Raw genomic sequence first — 16,934 nt, forward strand, 5'->3', positions numbered from 1 at the left:
CAAACTTTTATTGACCTAACCTTGTGTTGTGTGGGTGTTTCTGAGTGTATGTATGCCTGGCATAAACCTGGCGCACATGGTACTGAATCAGACCTGGATGCATCTTGTGATGTGTAAATACACATTTTATTTTGGATGCCTATGTGGCATACTTGCCTCTTGTCCCAGGAATGCCTGGTAGACTCCCGAAGTTTGGTGAGCTCTACCAGATTCCCAGGAGAGTAGACCAGCCTCTTGTCCCTCTTCACTTACCCAGTGTAGTTGGCAGTCTGAGAGTCACATTACATGATTTGCAGGGAATTGCATCATTGTGGCCCCATTACACTATGCAGAAAATAGCAGCATTGCACAGTGGGGCCACAATGAAGTCAGCAAGTATGATATTCAGCCAACTCAGCATCAGATCTGTGTATGTGTGAGTGTGCCTGTGAGTGTGAGTGTAGGGCTGCCAAGACGGGAGAAGATGGGTATCAATTACCTGGGCCCGACTTTGTTGAAGGGCCCTGGTAAGCTGTGGAGAGGGAGAAATGTCTCCCAGCACTGCACATAGTATTTTCCATTTCATATTGATGCCCAGATTTGACCACGCTTCCCCTAAATCACCTGAGCATACAGAATGCCTCAATGCCCCTGTGTGTGTGCAGGGGGTTTGACATTGTTTAACCTTGGGTGTGAAAATGGCCTGATCACTTACATGGAAAATTATTATTTTTTTTTTTTAAAAAGTAGATATTCTTCATTTCGTATTTGTTTTTTTAATTGATCATCAACATTTACTGTGTACCAGGAAAATAATTCCAGCTGATCTGAGAAGGCACAGGTGGGTGTCTCAATTCAAAAGACAACACCTGCATCATTTACATACCTTCTCACATCTGCTGCTATTGAAGACGCAGCACGATCTCTCCTGCGTCCACCACCTTTGAATCAGGACAGTTCAAATACATCTCGAACTTTACTAGTTGTATTAGACTGAAACTCAGACAACAAACATGGAAACAACAGAACTATGTAGAAAGCAGGAAATAGTGATGATTAACACTTTAGAAAATGAAAGTAATTGTCTGAACTCCCAGCATGCTCTGCTCTGGCAGTTACTGCTGCCATAGAGTGTGGAAATGTGAATTATTCTATATTGCAAAGGTTTCATTAACAGCGAATCAATGTAAAGTCATTTTTTTATCTTTGGTTGAATGTGATTCCAAATATGTTGAACTATACGAGGCTACATTTTAATGGGAAATCATTTATGAAATGGATATTTACTAAAGGACATTACATGGTGAAGCTTTTCTATACTTATTAAATTCCACTCAGCTGCTTGCAAGGCTATGTATACACAGACGGCTGGATGCATTAATATAGAATGTGTATATTTGTGCTATCCAGTCAACATCGGCCACAAATATTTTGTTTAATGCATATTCAAGTGTGTATCCACACTAGAAGGATACAAAGCAGTAACATTTTGTATAAATTGCCTGTTGCAGTGGTACAGACTATTGGGCAGAAATACAAATTGCCAGCAGTCTAATCTTTTGAAGTTTCACTTTTGTTTCACAATTCCACAGAATACCATTCCACACTGAGGGCCGGATGCATCAAGCATCGCATTCTGGATGTGAAGCATTCCGCCAATGATCACATCCATACCGGCGTTTAGTACCATCATATGCATGATCATATTAGCAAAGGACAGTTCTCCCAATAAAGCTGTCCATTGCGGTGTCAAGACTTCCGGGTTTATGACCCAGAAATCCCTGTGCACATGCACGGCCATTGGCCAGTGCATGCGCGAGCCTTGGGGGACCCTGGGAGGGATCATATTGGATTCCTCCCAGAGTCCCTTGCAGCTCGTGCATGCTCTGTTTCCCAATAAAAAGCCTATAGACTTCTATTAGGCAATGCCATCTATAATGCTATGGTTATAAGACTTGTGCAGACCAAACCAAAGTATTGTGCTGGAGGAGTTGAGATGCATATTATATGCGTCCAACCATAAATCTTTTTGTGCTGGAAGAGAAGGCAAGTAATTTAAGTAAATAAAAGCTGTTTATTTTGCATAAGAGTTAGTATGGTGCCCATTATTATGTACTAAGCATCTATGTATGTGCCCTCTGCTCAGGTATAGTTTACTATTGCCAGAGCTGGAGCTTAAGAGCAAGGGTCTGTGAAACCGACTGGCACACTAATTGTGCAAGTAAGAACATGGGATATTTAATGGCTAGTGTAGAATTAAGTGAAAATTGCACAGAACAATTTTAGATGTTTTGCTCTTCTCAATGTATCGCTCAGCAGATAATTTGTAGGGAGCTATATAATAATAAAACAAAATGTTAAATCAGGTCAAAGTGAAATCTTTTAAATATGTTATCTTATATCGGATCCAAGTATATTATAAACTTTGATTTCCTGTTATTACAGATGTTCTTATAGTCACGTGGTGACAGGCACTTCCCTGCCCAGAGACTGCTGAAAATTAATTTTCAGAGTAATTCAATGAACCAAACATATCTCGCTAATACTTTTTATAACTGATTGGCAAGCTGCTTGAAGTAGAATCAAAGTTGACCTTCAGGGCCTCTTTAACAAAGAGAACTTGTATACTGTTGCAGTGCTTGAAATACAGAGCTGAGTACGATAAGCAAAGAAGAGACACCAGTGCGGTCAGTACCTTCCCCAAGGGACACATCTGTCACTCTACAAACAGCCACAATCCAAAAGCTAAGTAACCTCTTCTACCTTATGCACAGTTCAAAGTATCCGAGTCCCCCAATTGGCTCACCCGCTCCATCATTGCAATGTTTTGTAAACTGTAATTATTTACTCATTCCAAAACTGTCAGCCTATATCATATGGCTCTATGAAAACATTGCTGTACTGTCCATAGACTGGTTTTTAATTAACTGGGTAGATAAGCAAGGAAGGGTGTGCGGAAAAGTGTGTGTGGCAGGGAGGAAGTCTTGATATACTGTGGTATCAAGTGTATCATTAGACTCTGCCCACTAATTATACAGCATACATTATACCATATAATACACATATATATTAATTGCACCTGGGTGTATATTACCTTCTCTATCAGCAGACTGAAGCACATATTGCTGTACAAAAATAGGGTTCTGTTAAGGTTTAATACTGAAAGTAGAAATCTAATTTCTCTCTATAACAGCTTGGTGTCTACCTCCTCTTCACCACAGCAGTCTTTGGGGTACTTTTAAGTTGGGTACACACTGTGCCAACGGATCTGCCGACTGGCGGATCCGCCAACACAGCGCCCAATCAGGTAAGCCATACAGACATAACAATCAGCCACTTGATGTGTGTTCCCTGAAATCTCAAATGGATGGGCATTTGTGTTTGCTCACCCATGGGAGCTGTCAGTCACGATGGTCCCTACAGCAGGTGTATGGGTGGAAATCTGCATCTGAAGATGCAGACCCTGGCCTCGACATGCCTACAAAGGGGGACGACACCCCGCCATTTTGTAAAATGAACCCCATGGCTGCCCCCCCCAAAAAATGGCCAAAGCTGGTCAATCAGGCTGTGGATTAGGGGGCACTGCATGTGGCAACGCAGGATCCGTTCTGCTCATGCACAGTTCTCCCACCATTGTAGTTGTACGCAACAAACCATCAGTTTGAATCAGGCCCTTAGTGGTAACATAATCATCTGTGTTAAGTTTCATCTCAGTTGTACGAAAAAAGTAAATATGCTCTACTAATAATTATTAAACTAGATTGTAAATGGCAACATAAGAAAACAAGGTGGAAAAATGATGATACAAGGGGCAAGTCTATCCACCTAAAAATCTGTCCTCCAGAACAGTGCATGGAAACATTTCATACTTTGACAAACTATGACAGGTTTAACACTTTATATATTTGATGCTGTGTAAGCTATGAATGTGTTATCAGATATTTCCCACAGTGCCCTAATGCAGGATTACAGACAGGAAGTCTGCTGTACATAGGAAACATCTTCCTTCGGGAAGCAGTCGGGAAGCCGACGGACGAAATCCCGACTGCCGTCTTCCCGACTGTCTAATCGTGGCAAGGTACTGACAGACGTCGAAATCCCAACGGCAGTCATTAGACCTACGCCGGGAGCCCGACACCCGGCATACCGATTGAAGGTAAGCCGGGTGCCGGCCGCGGACAGCAGCGGGGGGGAGGGTTAGGGGCTCCTGGGGGGGCTTAGGGTTAGGCTGCGGGGAAGGGGGGGTTAGGTTTAGGCACTTAGAGGGAAGTTAGGGTTATGCACTTGGGGGGGAGGTTCGGGTTAGGAACCCCAAAGGAGGGTTAGGGTAGGGAATTAGGTTAGCGATACTTACCAAAAAGAACGTTCGCCATGCGGCCGGCGGTAAATCATACTGATTCCTCTTCCTTCATGACATACAATTATAATGTTTACAAAGTATTCTAGGTTAAGTGATACTTCAATTTGTATGAACAGAGCCACACAGAGAACAACAATGATGTAACTTATTGATTGTTTTATTTCAGTAATAATAATAATAATAATAATAATAATGTGATATACAAAACACTCCTGGTATTGTATTAATATTATTGTTCCTTTCAAGCCAGCATCTGACGATGTGGCGACTTTGAACAGCGCTGCTTAGTAAATTTACCCCTTAAACACCCAAAAACATCAGTATGGCAACTGTTGTTGGCAATATTCTTGAGTGCCAAAGATTTCACAGCCCTGCCCATAAACCAGTCTCTGTACGTGCTGCAAAATAATATTTTGGTTTGTTTTTGTTTTTCCCTTTTTTTTCTTGCATCCACACAAAAGTATATTATTTCAACTAGGTAAAGAAAATATTTTTATTCTTTTAGCTTTGTAACTCTCTGGGAATCGGTCAAGGTTATGGCCTCAGGCAGTTAGGCAGGTTCTCAAATTACAAAAAAAGCCCTTATTATTATCTTCCTTTAAGGTGTGTCTGAGGGTGAATATTTCCCCTCCAGACTACACTGTTGCAGACACACGGCTTTCCCTGGCTGGAGAATGAATTGTGCTTTTACCATGAAAACTAACGTGTTATTATACCTGGCTTTCCTCCCTGAGGATGTCCTTCTGGCTACTCTTCCACCAGTGTCTTATGTGCACTGTCCTTTACCAGACTTATACTATAGTGCCAGTGTGTTCTATAAAATGTTTAGGATCTGAGTTAAAAGAACATAGGAGCGCTGATAATAAATGTGTGAACAGAGCCATACAGAGATGTTCCGATGCATGACAAACAAGATTTGACGCTAAAAGTCCAAAACGTTATACAAGGGAATATTTACACACAGATGTTCTTCCAAGTGCTCTCTTGTGTCATTTTGCAGGTTGCCAGCAACACTATTTAATTGAGATAAATGGGTGCATTATGTATTAATCACAAGTTATTTATATAGTGCGCACATATTTTTTTGCAGCGCTTTACAGAGTCTATTTGGCCATTCATATCAGTCCTTGCCCCAGTGGCACTTACAGTCTATATTCCCTGCCACATGAACACGCACACTAATGTCAAGAACAATTAACCTACCAGCATATTTTTGGATTGTGCGAGGAAACCGGAGTGTGTGGAGGAAACCCATGCAAGCACAGGGAAAATATACAAACTCCACACACTTAGGGCCGTGATGGGAATCAAACCCATGACCTCAGTGCTAGTCTGTGAGGCAGCATTGATAACCATTACACCATCCGTGTATTGTACTATATGCTTCAGTGAAGCTTTTAGAACATGCTTTAAACACGCTAGTTCAGCACTCGTGTTTATGGCCTTATTATGTGACTTTTGACTGTGTGGAGAAAAGTTAAAAATAAAGCACAAAATCAGAGGGAATATCAAAAACACATACATTTTTATATAATTACCTGCTGTTCCATTGCTTTCACTCTGGTGGGATGCATACAAGACACAGTGGGGCAGATGTACTAAGCTCTGGAAAGTGATAAATTGGAGAGCGATAAACAACCAACCAATCAGCTCCAAACTCATTTTTCAAACACAGCCTGTAACATGACAGCTAGGAGCTGAGTGGCTGGCAGTTTATCACTTTCTAATGTATCACTTTTCAGACCTTAGTAGTACATCTCCCCCACTGTCTGAACAACACAAAAGAAAAAAACTTTTCTAGTTGCAATGACATGTCTACATACTATTTCCCAATTTTCCTTATTAAAGCACTTATCCTAAAGTACTGCTGTTTAACTATCCATTTAACGTTCATGTTGGGAAAAACAAAGGGTCTGTGTTGTCAGTTTAAGGTCTCGTACACATAGGTGCTTACCTCGTGGATAGGTTATATTTATCCTTAGGATTGTTCACCACTTGGTGAATGCAATTCAACTTGTACTACTAATAGTGTTCACTGAACCCTATGAAGAACAGGCTGACAGTATACACAAGTGTACAAAATGAATATTGGGCTATTGTTTTGCATCTATGTTGCATCCAGCATCCATGGGATAAACCACCTTAAGCTGCTAATTACATTGCTACATTACTCATGCATCTGCAAACCAAACACTTTGCCTCTCAAGCTGTGCCTGGCCTCACATTGTACATCTAAAGGGGCCCATACATCTGACATGGATTGCTGCAATGCCCCATTCTGCCAACGTCGTGTCGGCGTCGGGCAGAATGTGGAATTGCGGCTCAGGTGTATGGGCACTTTAAGTTTACATTTCTACATTTCTCAGCACTTGTTTTCAAATCCTCTCCTTATGGTGCATACACACGGTACAACCTGCACAACCAACAATATCGCTGATAGATTTCCCTTCAACTTTCTGTAGTGCAGGGCAAACGATTTTGGGTGTACACACTGATAGATATCTATGACAGATAAATCAGTGAAGTCATGTCTTTACAGAAAAATCTTGACAAAATCCTGCATGTACGGCCAACCATATATATCGTTATCGTTCATGTGGGAACGCACATCGTGGGTCGATCGTTCACCGCATAAAAATGTACTATATGAATGATTTATCGTTGAACGATATCATTATCGTTCAGGAAAATCGTCCTTACAGAATGCCTAGGTGTAGAACCACTGATTGTTAAATATGTTAAACAAGACCCAAAACATCCCTTGCTGAATAACAGACTGGAAATAATACAGTATCGGAGATGTATTTGATTTTCTGGGTTACCAAGAGGCACTGCAACTATTGAAATCTCATATTCAACTTGATGTTAAAATGTATATTTATTTAAGCAAGCTTTAGCCCACTGAGCAAGTTTGTAAACAGATCCATCTCTTAGCACATACAAACCCATTATCACCTGTCAGACCATGGAATAGTAGGAATGACAGCCCAGATGCACAGAGTTGGGGACAGAGGCCAGCAGATGTTACAGTACACCCAGAGACTATCTAGCATGCTAAATGTGTCATTGACCATTTGCTGCATTTGCAAAAGCCTATTTCATTAGTGCACGTAATTAATATGGAGATAAGTTAAAATTACACTTTCTTCTTCTACCAAGTGGCTGCATACATAGAAAACGGTGCAGAGTGGATCGAACTGTCAAGATAATAACATCTTGCATTCATTGATATCATGTTTTCTAAATAAAACCGATCTATTTCATTTATATTTTTAAATGATCCTTTAGTGTGTGTTATATGTGTCTATTCAAGAAAGTTCTTAGTTTAAATTTAGACGTTAGACGGGTTGGTATCTATGATTATTGCAGTTCAGGTCACATCTGACCAGTACAGTATTCGATGGCTCCTGGATGGATAACTTCACTCTTTCTTGAATGCAGTATTTACTTAAAACAAAAAAACTTGGCATATGAAGTTCTTAAAGGGTGTTATAGTAATTAAAAACCATTGTAAGATTGTTACAAGATACCAAATTGTAAGCTCACGTGAGCAGGAACTTTTTTGTTTTTTATGTCTCAAGTCACAGATGAAAAAATGGTTAAATTTCAATCCTTATTATAAACTCACATTCAGCTATAATAATTGCTTTTACGGACAACCCCACAGAGAGCAGTTTATCAAATTTTCCAGTCTATTATACCTGGGCAAGCAAACTAAAGAGTGATTATGCCTGCCCCCCTCATATTTTGCATGCTACTGTATTATTTGGTTGCATTGGGGTTTAAAATTAAAAGTTACCTTTCATTTGGGCCCACCATTCCCCTTTACATTGAGCTATAATACTGAATTAAAAATCATGAATTAAACTTGAGGAAAATTAGAAAATTAATTAATTGACAAGTAATACTACACAAACAGTCTGAAGGTGCGTACACACGGTACGATATCTATGAATGATATGAAGGATAACGATATCGTTCAACGATATATCATTTATAGTTCTCATTTTTATGCAGTGAACGATCAACAATGTGCATTCCCGCATGAACGATAACGACATCTATCGTCGTTCGTACATGCAGGCCAATCTGGACCATATCGTCAACTTTGCCTGTTCAGAGATGAAGCAGGATGACTTCACTGAAAGATATCTTTCAGAGAGATCTTTGAAAGATGTCTATCAAGTCGTTGGAGGTGTAGATCGTTCCGTATGTACCCAGCATATAACACTTCATTAGTTTGCACCAGCATGTGTCATGTAAACATAATAACAGTATGCTACTGCGTAACACAATACATATACCAAAGTAGGTATTTTAAATTGACGTTAATACGTTCTGGCTGGTCCTGCTATATTTAGATGTTAATTTGCACCAGGGAAAATATTTAAATGGAAGTTCAGGCAGGGATAATACATCCAGCTCCAGCTTTCAAAGCTGCTGAAAGACCAATAAGACTCAGGTTAAATTCCTAAATATTTACAAATGTTTCAACCCAGAAATTCACGCATACAATCGCTGCCACTGATGCCAATAATACAAAACAGTACAATCACTCATAGGGCGGAATTCAATTCTTTTCATCCCCTATCGCGCCCGACGGAGCTATTCTATTTTTGCTCCTGTCGGGCGCGATCAGCTGCCAAGCGCTACATTTCAGCTCGCAGCCCCCGGGGGCTGAGAGCTGAAATGTGCGAAAAGTGACATGTTTGGGCACCCAAACATCACTTTTCGCGATCGCGCCCAGCACTTTGGTCGGGGTTAGCCGTTTTACGCGGCTAAACCCGACCACTTTGGGTGCGATCAGCGTTAAACGCTGGCACAATTGAATAGCGGCTCGCGATCTCCTGTCACTTTAGACGGGAGATGCGGGCTGCAAAATCAATTGAATTCCGCCCATAGTATAGTACTAAATGAACATACCTATTAAATGGAGTAAAAACTGTTTCTGGGTATTCTGGAAAGAAAGTCTGTTTCTGGGCTGTCACCTGAGGCTGCTGTGATAATATGTCATGATTTGCACAATGGAAGATGATTGCAGGGTCACCAAAGTTCCTGGGCTAGTTTTTTCTTGTCACATTTTTTACCTTTGTTATTTTTTTTATGGTTTTAGGCTACTTGTATAATTGTGTTCATATTACCTCCAGAGATTAAGGACTTGATTTAGAGTTCCGAATGCGCATGGCTCACAGTTATTTATTTTAGCAAACTGCATGCATTGCAGCCTGCATACACAATTATAAGGTATTTCGATTTTTATGTATTTCCATCACATCTTACTTGCGGCTGAAGAGTTTTTACTCGTCATAGGGGCCCATTTATCATTAAATATTTGCAGCTTATTCCCCGAAACTGCAAATATTTAGTATCCCTCGAATGTATGACAGAGAGACCGCAGCAGATAACTAGGATACCGGCTTCAATCCCTCCATAATGCAGATTGGTCCCCTCAGCTACCACTGAAGCCTATGGGCTACACATCGCATAATTAGCTGGAACCCTCCCCAGGCATTGGCCTTGGTGCATGCATGGTCTTTAAACCGCTCACGCGCTGGAGTCTCGGCACAGGAGTGAAGAAACTGCTGACGCGGTCACTTCACTGCCAACTCATCGCAGGGATGGGCTCCTTTCAGATCCCCTGTCCCTGCATGTGGTCTTTAATACATTCAGCTGATATGACTGCATCCTGCAATGCGATCATGGGCGCCAATATCACACCCAGATCACGTTGCAAATGCGATCATTAATAAATGGAATCACCATAATGAGGGGCTACACACATAGGATAAACGTTGCATGGCCATGTAGATAGAATTGCGGGCTATTCCAAGGTGATTGTGTACAAAATTCTTTCTGATATCCTGCACTAAAGATAGGGCTGGCGCAACTGCAAATAGTGCTTTCACAAGTGAAGGGCGATTGCATAGATGCATCCAATTCATACTATATCTCCCGGATTGCCCACTGCCACCTGCTGCAACCCACTTTCAGAGTGAAGTGGGCAGTCCGGACGGTTTGATGATGCGATTCGCGCTGTCACATTACCATGACCCCGCCGCCCAAATACCTAGTTACTCCTCTGCCTGTGGGTTTCTTTTTATTGTACAATGTATGTTTAGAATTTTCTATATATCTCATTGTCTCAGTTCCATTATTCTTAATCTGTATAATGGAACAATGTCCTGCAAAAGTTGCATGTAGGAAAAATCAATAGTAAGATAATTGAAGCTATCCGTCCATAACGCCTGTTATATTCCAGCATACATAGGCCATTGATAGAGTGCAATATGGAAGCAATGTAAATAAACGAAGCATCTCAACAAGCAGCTATTATTCTATAACATTGTCAACTGGTATAAGACTAATAAACCCTTTTGGAGAGAGCAGATAATCCAGTAGAGGTACTGGACGGTGGCTAATGCTATATCTGCCTGTAATCTGTACTACTGTGAAAAAGAGGCAAAGTTTTAAGAAATAGTGTTTTGTGATTGTCCAGGCTCTGATTGGAACAGGTACGGTGGCTCCGTGTCTCTCTATAATTACAGAAGCACAGCTGCTGAATGTGTTGGTGGTAAGCCAAGCTGAGGAGGGACACGTGCAGCTGTGTCCATTACAGTGAGTGTTCCTGCTCCCCAGCGACCAATAATCATCAGAGCCTGTAGATGGCCAAATAACTGCAGTGTCAACTTGGCCACTATCAAATATTCAGTACTGCAGGTTTATTTTCTTAGGCTGGATGGGAGAATTAAGGCTGAAATTATTATTATTATTATTATTTTTAATAAAAAAACAAAACAAAACAAGAATTCTAATGTTTCAGGTTTGTTATGTAACAGTCAGTCTGCCTCGTGCTGTTGTCTTCCAGTCACAACTCTTACGTAGTTTATCCTTCTGTTAATAAGCTATATTTACCCACTTACACTACACACAATGCATGGTGACTTCCTAGACATTACCCACCAGTGCCACTACAACTATACATATTCCCAGCCAGCATGCAACATATGGCAGTTTCCAGTGTACTGTGCAGATCCTTGCCAGCAGGCAGTATACTAGCCAGATATCAGCAAGGTCAGTGATTTCTCATTACATTAAACTTTACCTTCCTTAAAAAGGCTTTTCAGATAGAGAGATCATACAGCACCTGTGGGAGTGGGATATTCAGATTTATATAACTTTCTGTACATCAGTTATACCTGGAGGTTGGTCACTGTTACTATGCAGACAAGAGTTTACAAGACCAATGAGTTGTCAGGGAGCACAGTTAGAAACTACAGAGGGGGTATGATAGGGAGTGAAGGGATCAGCAATGCTACTGTTCTCAACATCACATTTCCTGAGGTTCTAAACAGCGAAATCCCAAGACAAAAATAACTTCTTTCTCCAGCACCAGGAGATGCAGTGAGTAGCGCTGGTGCATCTGCCCCATCCTAAAATCCGGATCCACAGCTGGAGAAGGGGAAAGGAAGAGGTGGAAGAGGGAGCAAACAGCAGACTCATTTTGGTGCAGAGAAGAATAAATCAGAAGGACTGAACTGCAACAATAGACACAGCGTCACAGAGAGATAAATCTGTGAATGGCTAGATGAAAATAATATAGCAAAACCAAAATAAAAGAGCTTAGTAAAGTGATGCAGGGACATACAATCAATAGATTCTATTACAGCTCTCACAACTGCAAAAGATTTGCAAAAAAAAAACAACTAATAATAGTAAAAAGGTGGAAAAAGAGTGTTTACTCACCCAAAATCATGACTTCAGCCTGCAGGGTCTGGCACACACAGGACGCTTTTCCTCAGATGGTGTGAGGGGGGGCAGCTCTCCTTTCAGACCCTTTTCTTTCAGTCAGTTCTGGAGCACTCTATCCACTCTCTTCTTCAGGCAGCAATGGGAAAAGCCTTTTACCAGCACAGAAAAGGGAGAGGAAATGTTAGGGCTCTGACAGATTGTGCGACAGGCAAGCCTGGGAGGGTAGGGGGGGGGGGGATTGGAAGTGGGGGATACGAAAGAATAGGCTTGCAGAATTCTAGGTTGTCAGAATGGAGCGGATGATGCCCTAAATACAATCCTGGCAGGCAAGGCTACAGTCCTGCAGTGTGGATGGAATTATCCTGGAGAGTTTATAGCGATCCAAGAAAGTTCTGTGTTTTTCCTATTTGTAAACTGTTAATAAACTGGCTGTAGAACTAGGAAGGCAGCTGAAGGGCTATAGCAGATTACAGAGTTTTGGGCACTTGCAGAAGCCAACTCCTCGTCTTTTCCTTCACAATGGGGAAGGTCTCTGGCAAAATCCCAAGTAGGGTTCACCCCCAGTACCTCTGTCTTTATTCAGGACAAACAGGGAAACTCCCAAAGGAGACGAGGGAAAGTATCTGAGGATATGCACTCTTGGTAATAGCTCTCCTATCCCACTGTTCTGCACTGTGCCAGGTGAGGGGCGGGACTTTGTGTCACCTGTACTGGCTTTCCATTGGCCGAGTTATCTTGCTTAAGGGAGGTAAGGGTGGGGAGAATGGAAGCTATAGATTTAACCCTTTTGTTTACATATTTAACTGACACTGGGATCCATTAACGTCTGTCTATCTAGTTTTTTTTTTCTATTTGAGTTATTTTAAACAGGTCACAGAAATCTGAGGTGACTTATAATACTCATAAAAATGTAGATAATATAGTGTGCATAATTCCTTATGATGACAACATTTTGCCCAATGAACACTGAAGCGATGACATAAGAACTCAAAGATTACAAGCAATGACATCAAAACTTACTGTTTATACTGATATTTACAGGATTCAATACAGTATATTAACATGACTTGTGTATTTATACGTAGAGTTGTTCTAGATTTTACTTGCCCTGTGTATGATTTATCGGTTATACTCCCAACTATTAGCAGTTAATAGACACAAGCAATACTATTAGTTGATTTTTAATAGTTCATGTGTTAACACTTTTTTTCTGGTAATTGTAACATTCCTTTATTTATATCATCCATAATGCATTTTCTGCTGTTAACACTTACTGCTGTTATATTCTAGACTAATTTCCTCTTTAGGAACTAGAGTATTCTCAGTTTGTATCTTGTACATGTAAGCATGGTTACCTAACGTCCAATAAGTCAGGTACATTCCAATGTTTATGTATTATTCATGCTTTGGAATATTTGGAGCTGCAGTTGTACTGTCAATTTTTACATTATAAAATAAACCATGTCCAGCCTTATCGATGTGAACACATGCATTTTCATATGCTAGGCTAGGGTCTTGATTTAAATATAATCATTTGACTTTTGCATAAAACTCAGGAAGATCAGCAGGAATATTGGGAAAGGTTATCGACTCTGATCATCCCTTTACCTACAGCTTATTGTCTGTAATAAAACAAAATGGGGGGTGCTCTGACCTTTACATTGTATACAAAAAAAGAGTGACATAAAAAATATCCAAAAACAAACCTGACGAAAATAAAACTATTGATCTTCTCCAGTCTGCCCCGCTATATTACAGATAGGACTGGCTATGGATGTGCAGGTCCGCTCTCTCCTATGCTCATATTCTCCTTGCTTTTCCTGATTACCTGCTGTATGTAGCGCTTTCCTCCTTGCCTACCTTTCCTTTCATCTATGTGTATCACTGCATGTTCCTGACCTTCCTACATCCCTTTCCTGTAAGGAGCACTCCTTGATCTCACATTGTATATTGTATTTTGTTAGCATTATTTTCTAACTTTACAGAACAATCCTGTGTGCTCACTGCATACTCTTGTCCCATCAGTCTATCTAGTATACACCCACGTAGTGTTACCCTCCCTGCTCCTTAGTGCATCTCCCGGCTCATCCATACAGCTGACACGCATCTCTGCATGACACATCCATATTAGTGTCTCTCTACATATCTTCTTGCGCCCACATTCCAATCCTTTTCCCTGCCCCTCTATTCCGGTGGGGTGGTAGCTGCCATATCTATCATACATGTCCCACACTCTCTCTCTCTCCAGCCGGCTCTGTGTGTATCTTCTCCAGCCTCCCATTCAGTCAGTGCACCATTTCCCCTCCCCCAAGTGAGTCAGTGACAAGTGCCCGGAATACTAAACGTAGGAGATGCTCAGCAGAACTGGAACCTCCATGAGACATGCACTATCATCTGAGAGATGCAGCTGAGCAGGGAGGGGGCGCTGTCCATTATATTTCACTTTTCCGGTCACTAACAATTTTCTTATTGTTGGTTTGCACTGGGAATTCTTTCCTCACATATAACTCATGCTTTCCAACTCAGGGAGACTACCAGAAATAGTAGCAATCTCCCTGACTCCCTGAAGAGTCTATAGCAATCTCCCTGATTGCACCTTACCCCCATTATGTAGATATTATATATAAATATAAACAGAGATATTTACATTCAAATGGGATCATTAGTATCATTTCCCTGCATTGGTTATAAGGCACAATGGGGTAGATGTATGAAGCCCAGAAGAATTATCTGCGCACGTTATGTGCGCTGATACCGCTTCTCCCCGATGTATGATCGGGGTTCTGGGCGGTAAATGACAGGGGCGCTATGCGCCGCTGTCATTATCGGGGCGCTGCTATCTACAAGATAGCAGTGCCGTGCGACAGGGCCATGTACGAACGGTCGGCCGTTATCGACAGCTACAGCCTGGCGCTAACCTATACCCACAGCAGGGACAGCGCTGTCCCTGCTGAGGCTGCTGCCGGCTCCAGGGCTGCACGCGGGGATCTCGCGATACTTGCGAGATCCTGCGCATGCTCAGTGGAACCGGCCGGGACAGAGACATAGCGCATCAGCATTAGGCTGATGTGCTGCTGTCTCTAGCGGGTAGCGCCAGAGGGGGGAGTTAACGCTCCTCCTCTCCGGCCGATGAGATGTTCTTACACCTCATCGGTACTGCTTCCTGCTTCGCCTCGGTAAGGAGGCGAAGCAGGAAGCGTTATAGCGGCTCTTAACGTGCCGCTTTCATACATCTACCCCAATGATCCCTATGGCTACACACATTGCCTGAAAAATATCAGTGTGTTTTCATCAACAAATATATCTTACTAACTTCTTTGGGGCTCATTTACATTTGGATGTAAGTCAGGTTTATGACACGCCTCTCAGATGTAGCAGTACACGCCCACTTTACCGCCGCGCTCATAGGTGCTGCTGTCACACTCTTCCTGAAAAGCTTTTTTCAAAAGTAGGCAAGTATGCATTAACTGTTTGTGGTTTTTATAGTTCACTTTAAATCTTGTTTACTGATAGTTGCTACAATCCTATATTTCTGTAATCAATAATGCATCTTCTGCTGTAACCCTTCTTGCTGTTTCATTCTGTAATCATTTCCTCTTTAGGAACTACTACTGTATTCTCAGTTTGTATATAGTACCAGTATAATGGCTATCAATTGCCCCTGATTTCAAGGTACAGTACAGATTTTATTCCAGATTTGTATTCTTTAAAGATTTTGGTTGTGCTGAAATTGTGTATTGTAATAAGTAACCATGTTTACGATTTTAGTATGAATTAGTTCATGTCTTGTTACTGTAAACATGTTTATTTTTACATGTTAGGGTCTGGATTTACCCTTACGTTTCTGAGATTACATTTTAAGTTGCTTTTATCTTACATGCCCGTGTATAGATATGCCTTGAGCAGAAATGCAGCCTAAAGCTGGGCACACACTAGGATGACGGATCGGCCTGCATACACACTTATCAATCGTCGGCCTGATGTGTGGTGACTGATGTCACAACTAGGCAGGCATTTAAATGTGTCTGCCCAGTTGAGCTGTCAGTTACCAACGTCCTCTGCAACAAATGTACAGGTCAGGTGGTCGGCTGACTGCTCGTACAAACAGCACGATGCACCAATATATCATTCTGCAAATATATCGGGTATCGACTGTGCTGCACAGCCAACGCAATATGTTTGAGAACGACTTCATTCACAGACATATTGTCTGTACACACTGACCGATGCACACATACGATTTTTCCAGGACAGGATAAGAGGTTTATATTAATACCTAGGGCTCTATTTATTAATATACTTATTTTAACTGTGGTACTTAACATTTTGTATCGTAGCTTATCTCTGCGTGGTAAACACACCAGAGGTGATCCTCAGAGATCACTGCTGTGCTGGTAACTGGTATTGCTAAGGTATGATCAGACAGCTCATGCATGTGCAGAAGAATCACCGCAGACTTCAGATGCCGGATTACACGGTACATATACATAATACCACCCTGAGATGGCGTTATGTTTTTTTATTCAAACTGTGATAAGATTATTTTATCGCAGTTTTATAAATGTATTCCACATTGCAGTCCCCAGACTGTGCGACCAACTACAATGTAATGCACATAGGGCTTGATTCTGAGTAGCACGCAAAAGCGTACGCAGCAGCATCTACAGGCTGTCGTCCATCTGAGACTTTATGCTAATGAGCTAGAAACTCCTTCCCTTGTGTACATCAGTGTGGCCAAATGTACAAAGACTGAGACTCACACTTTTAGGACCTATGTGCGATGTAATACCGATATGTGTGTCCTGATACGCCACCATCGCTTGCACAAATTGAATAATGCACCATC

General features: G+C 41.5%; 1 protein-coding gene across 5 annotated transcripts in view; it reads right to left on the bottom strand.

Moving 5' to 3' along the window:
• The window catches only part of ZNF385A (zinc finger protein 385A), a 358,128-nt gene that overhangs the window by 206,723 nt on the left and 134,471 nt on the right, over positions 1–16,934 (bottom strand). For 2 of the 5 annotated variants that reach the window (XM_088469211.1, XM_088469210.1), the window contains exon 2: positions 12,083–12,237. The exons of 1 other annotated variant lie outside the window; for it this stretch is intronic. In XM_088469211.1, coding sequence (XP_088325337.1) covers positions 12,083–12,092 — 10 coding nt within the window. In that variant the 5' untranslated portion in view covers positions 12,093–12,237. Of the gene's footprint in view, positions 1–12,082; positions 12,715–16,934 lie in introns of those variants that run through there. 2 more of the 5 variants (XM_088469212.1, XM_088469209.1) reach the window with 1 other exon arrangement.

Source organism: Taudactylus pleione, unplaced genomic scaffold (genome assembly GCF_031769625.1).
Source record: "Taudactylus pleione unplaced genomic scaffold, aTauple2 ptg000089l, whole genome shotgun sequence".
Lineage (NCBI taxonomy): Eukaryota > Metazoa > Chordata > Amphibia > Anura > Myobatrachidae > Taudactylus > Taudactylus pleione.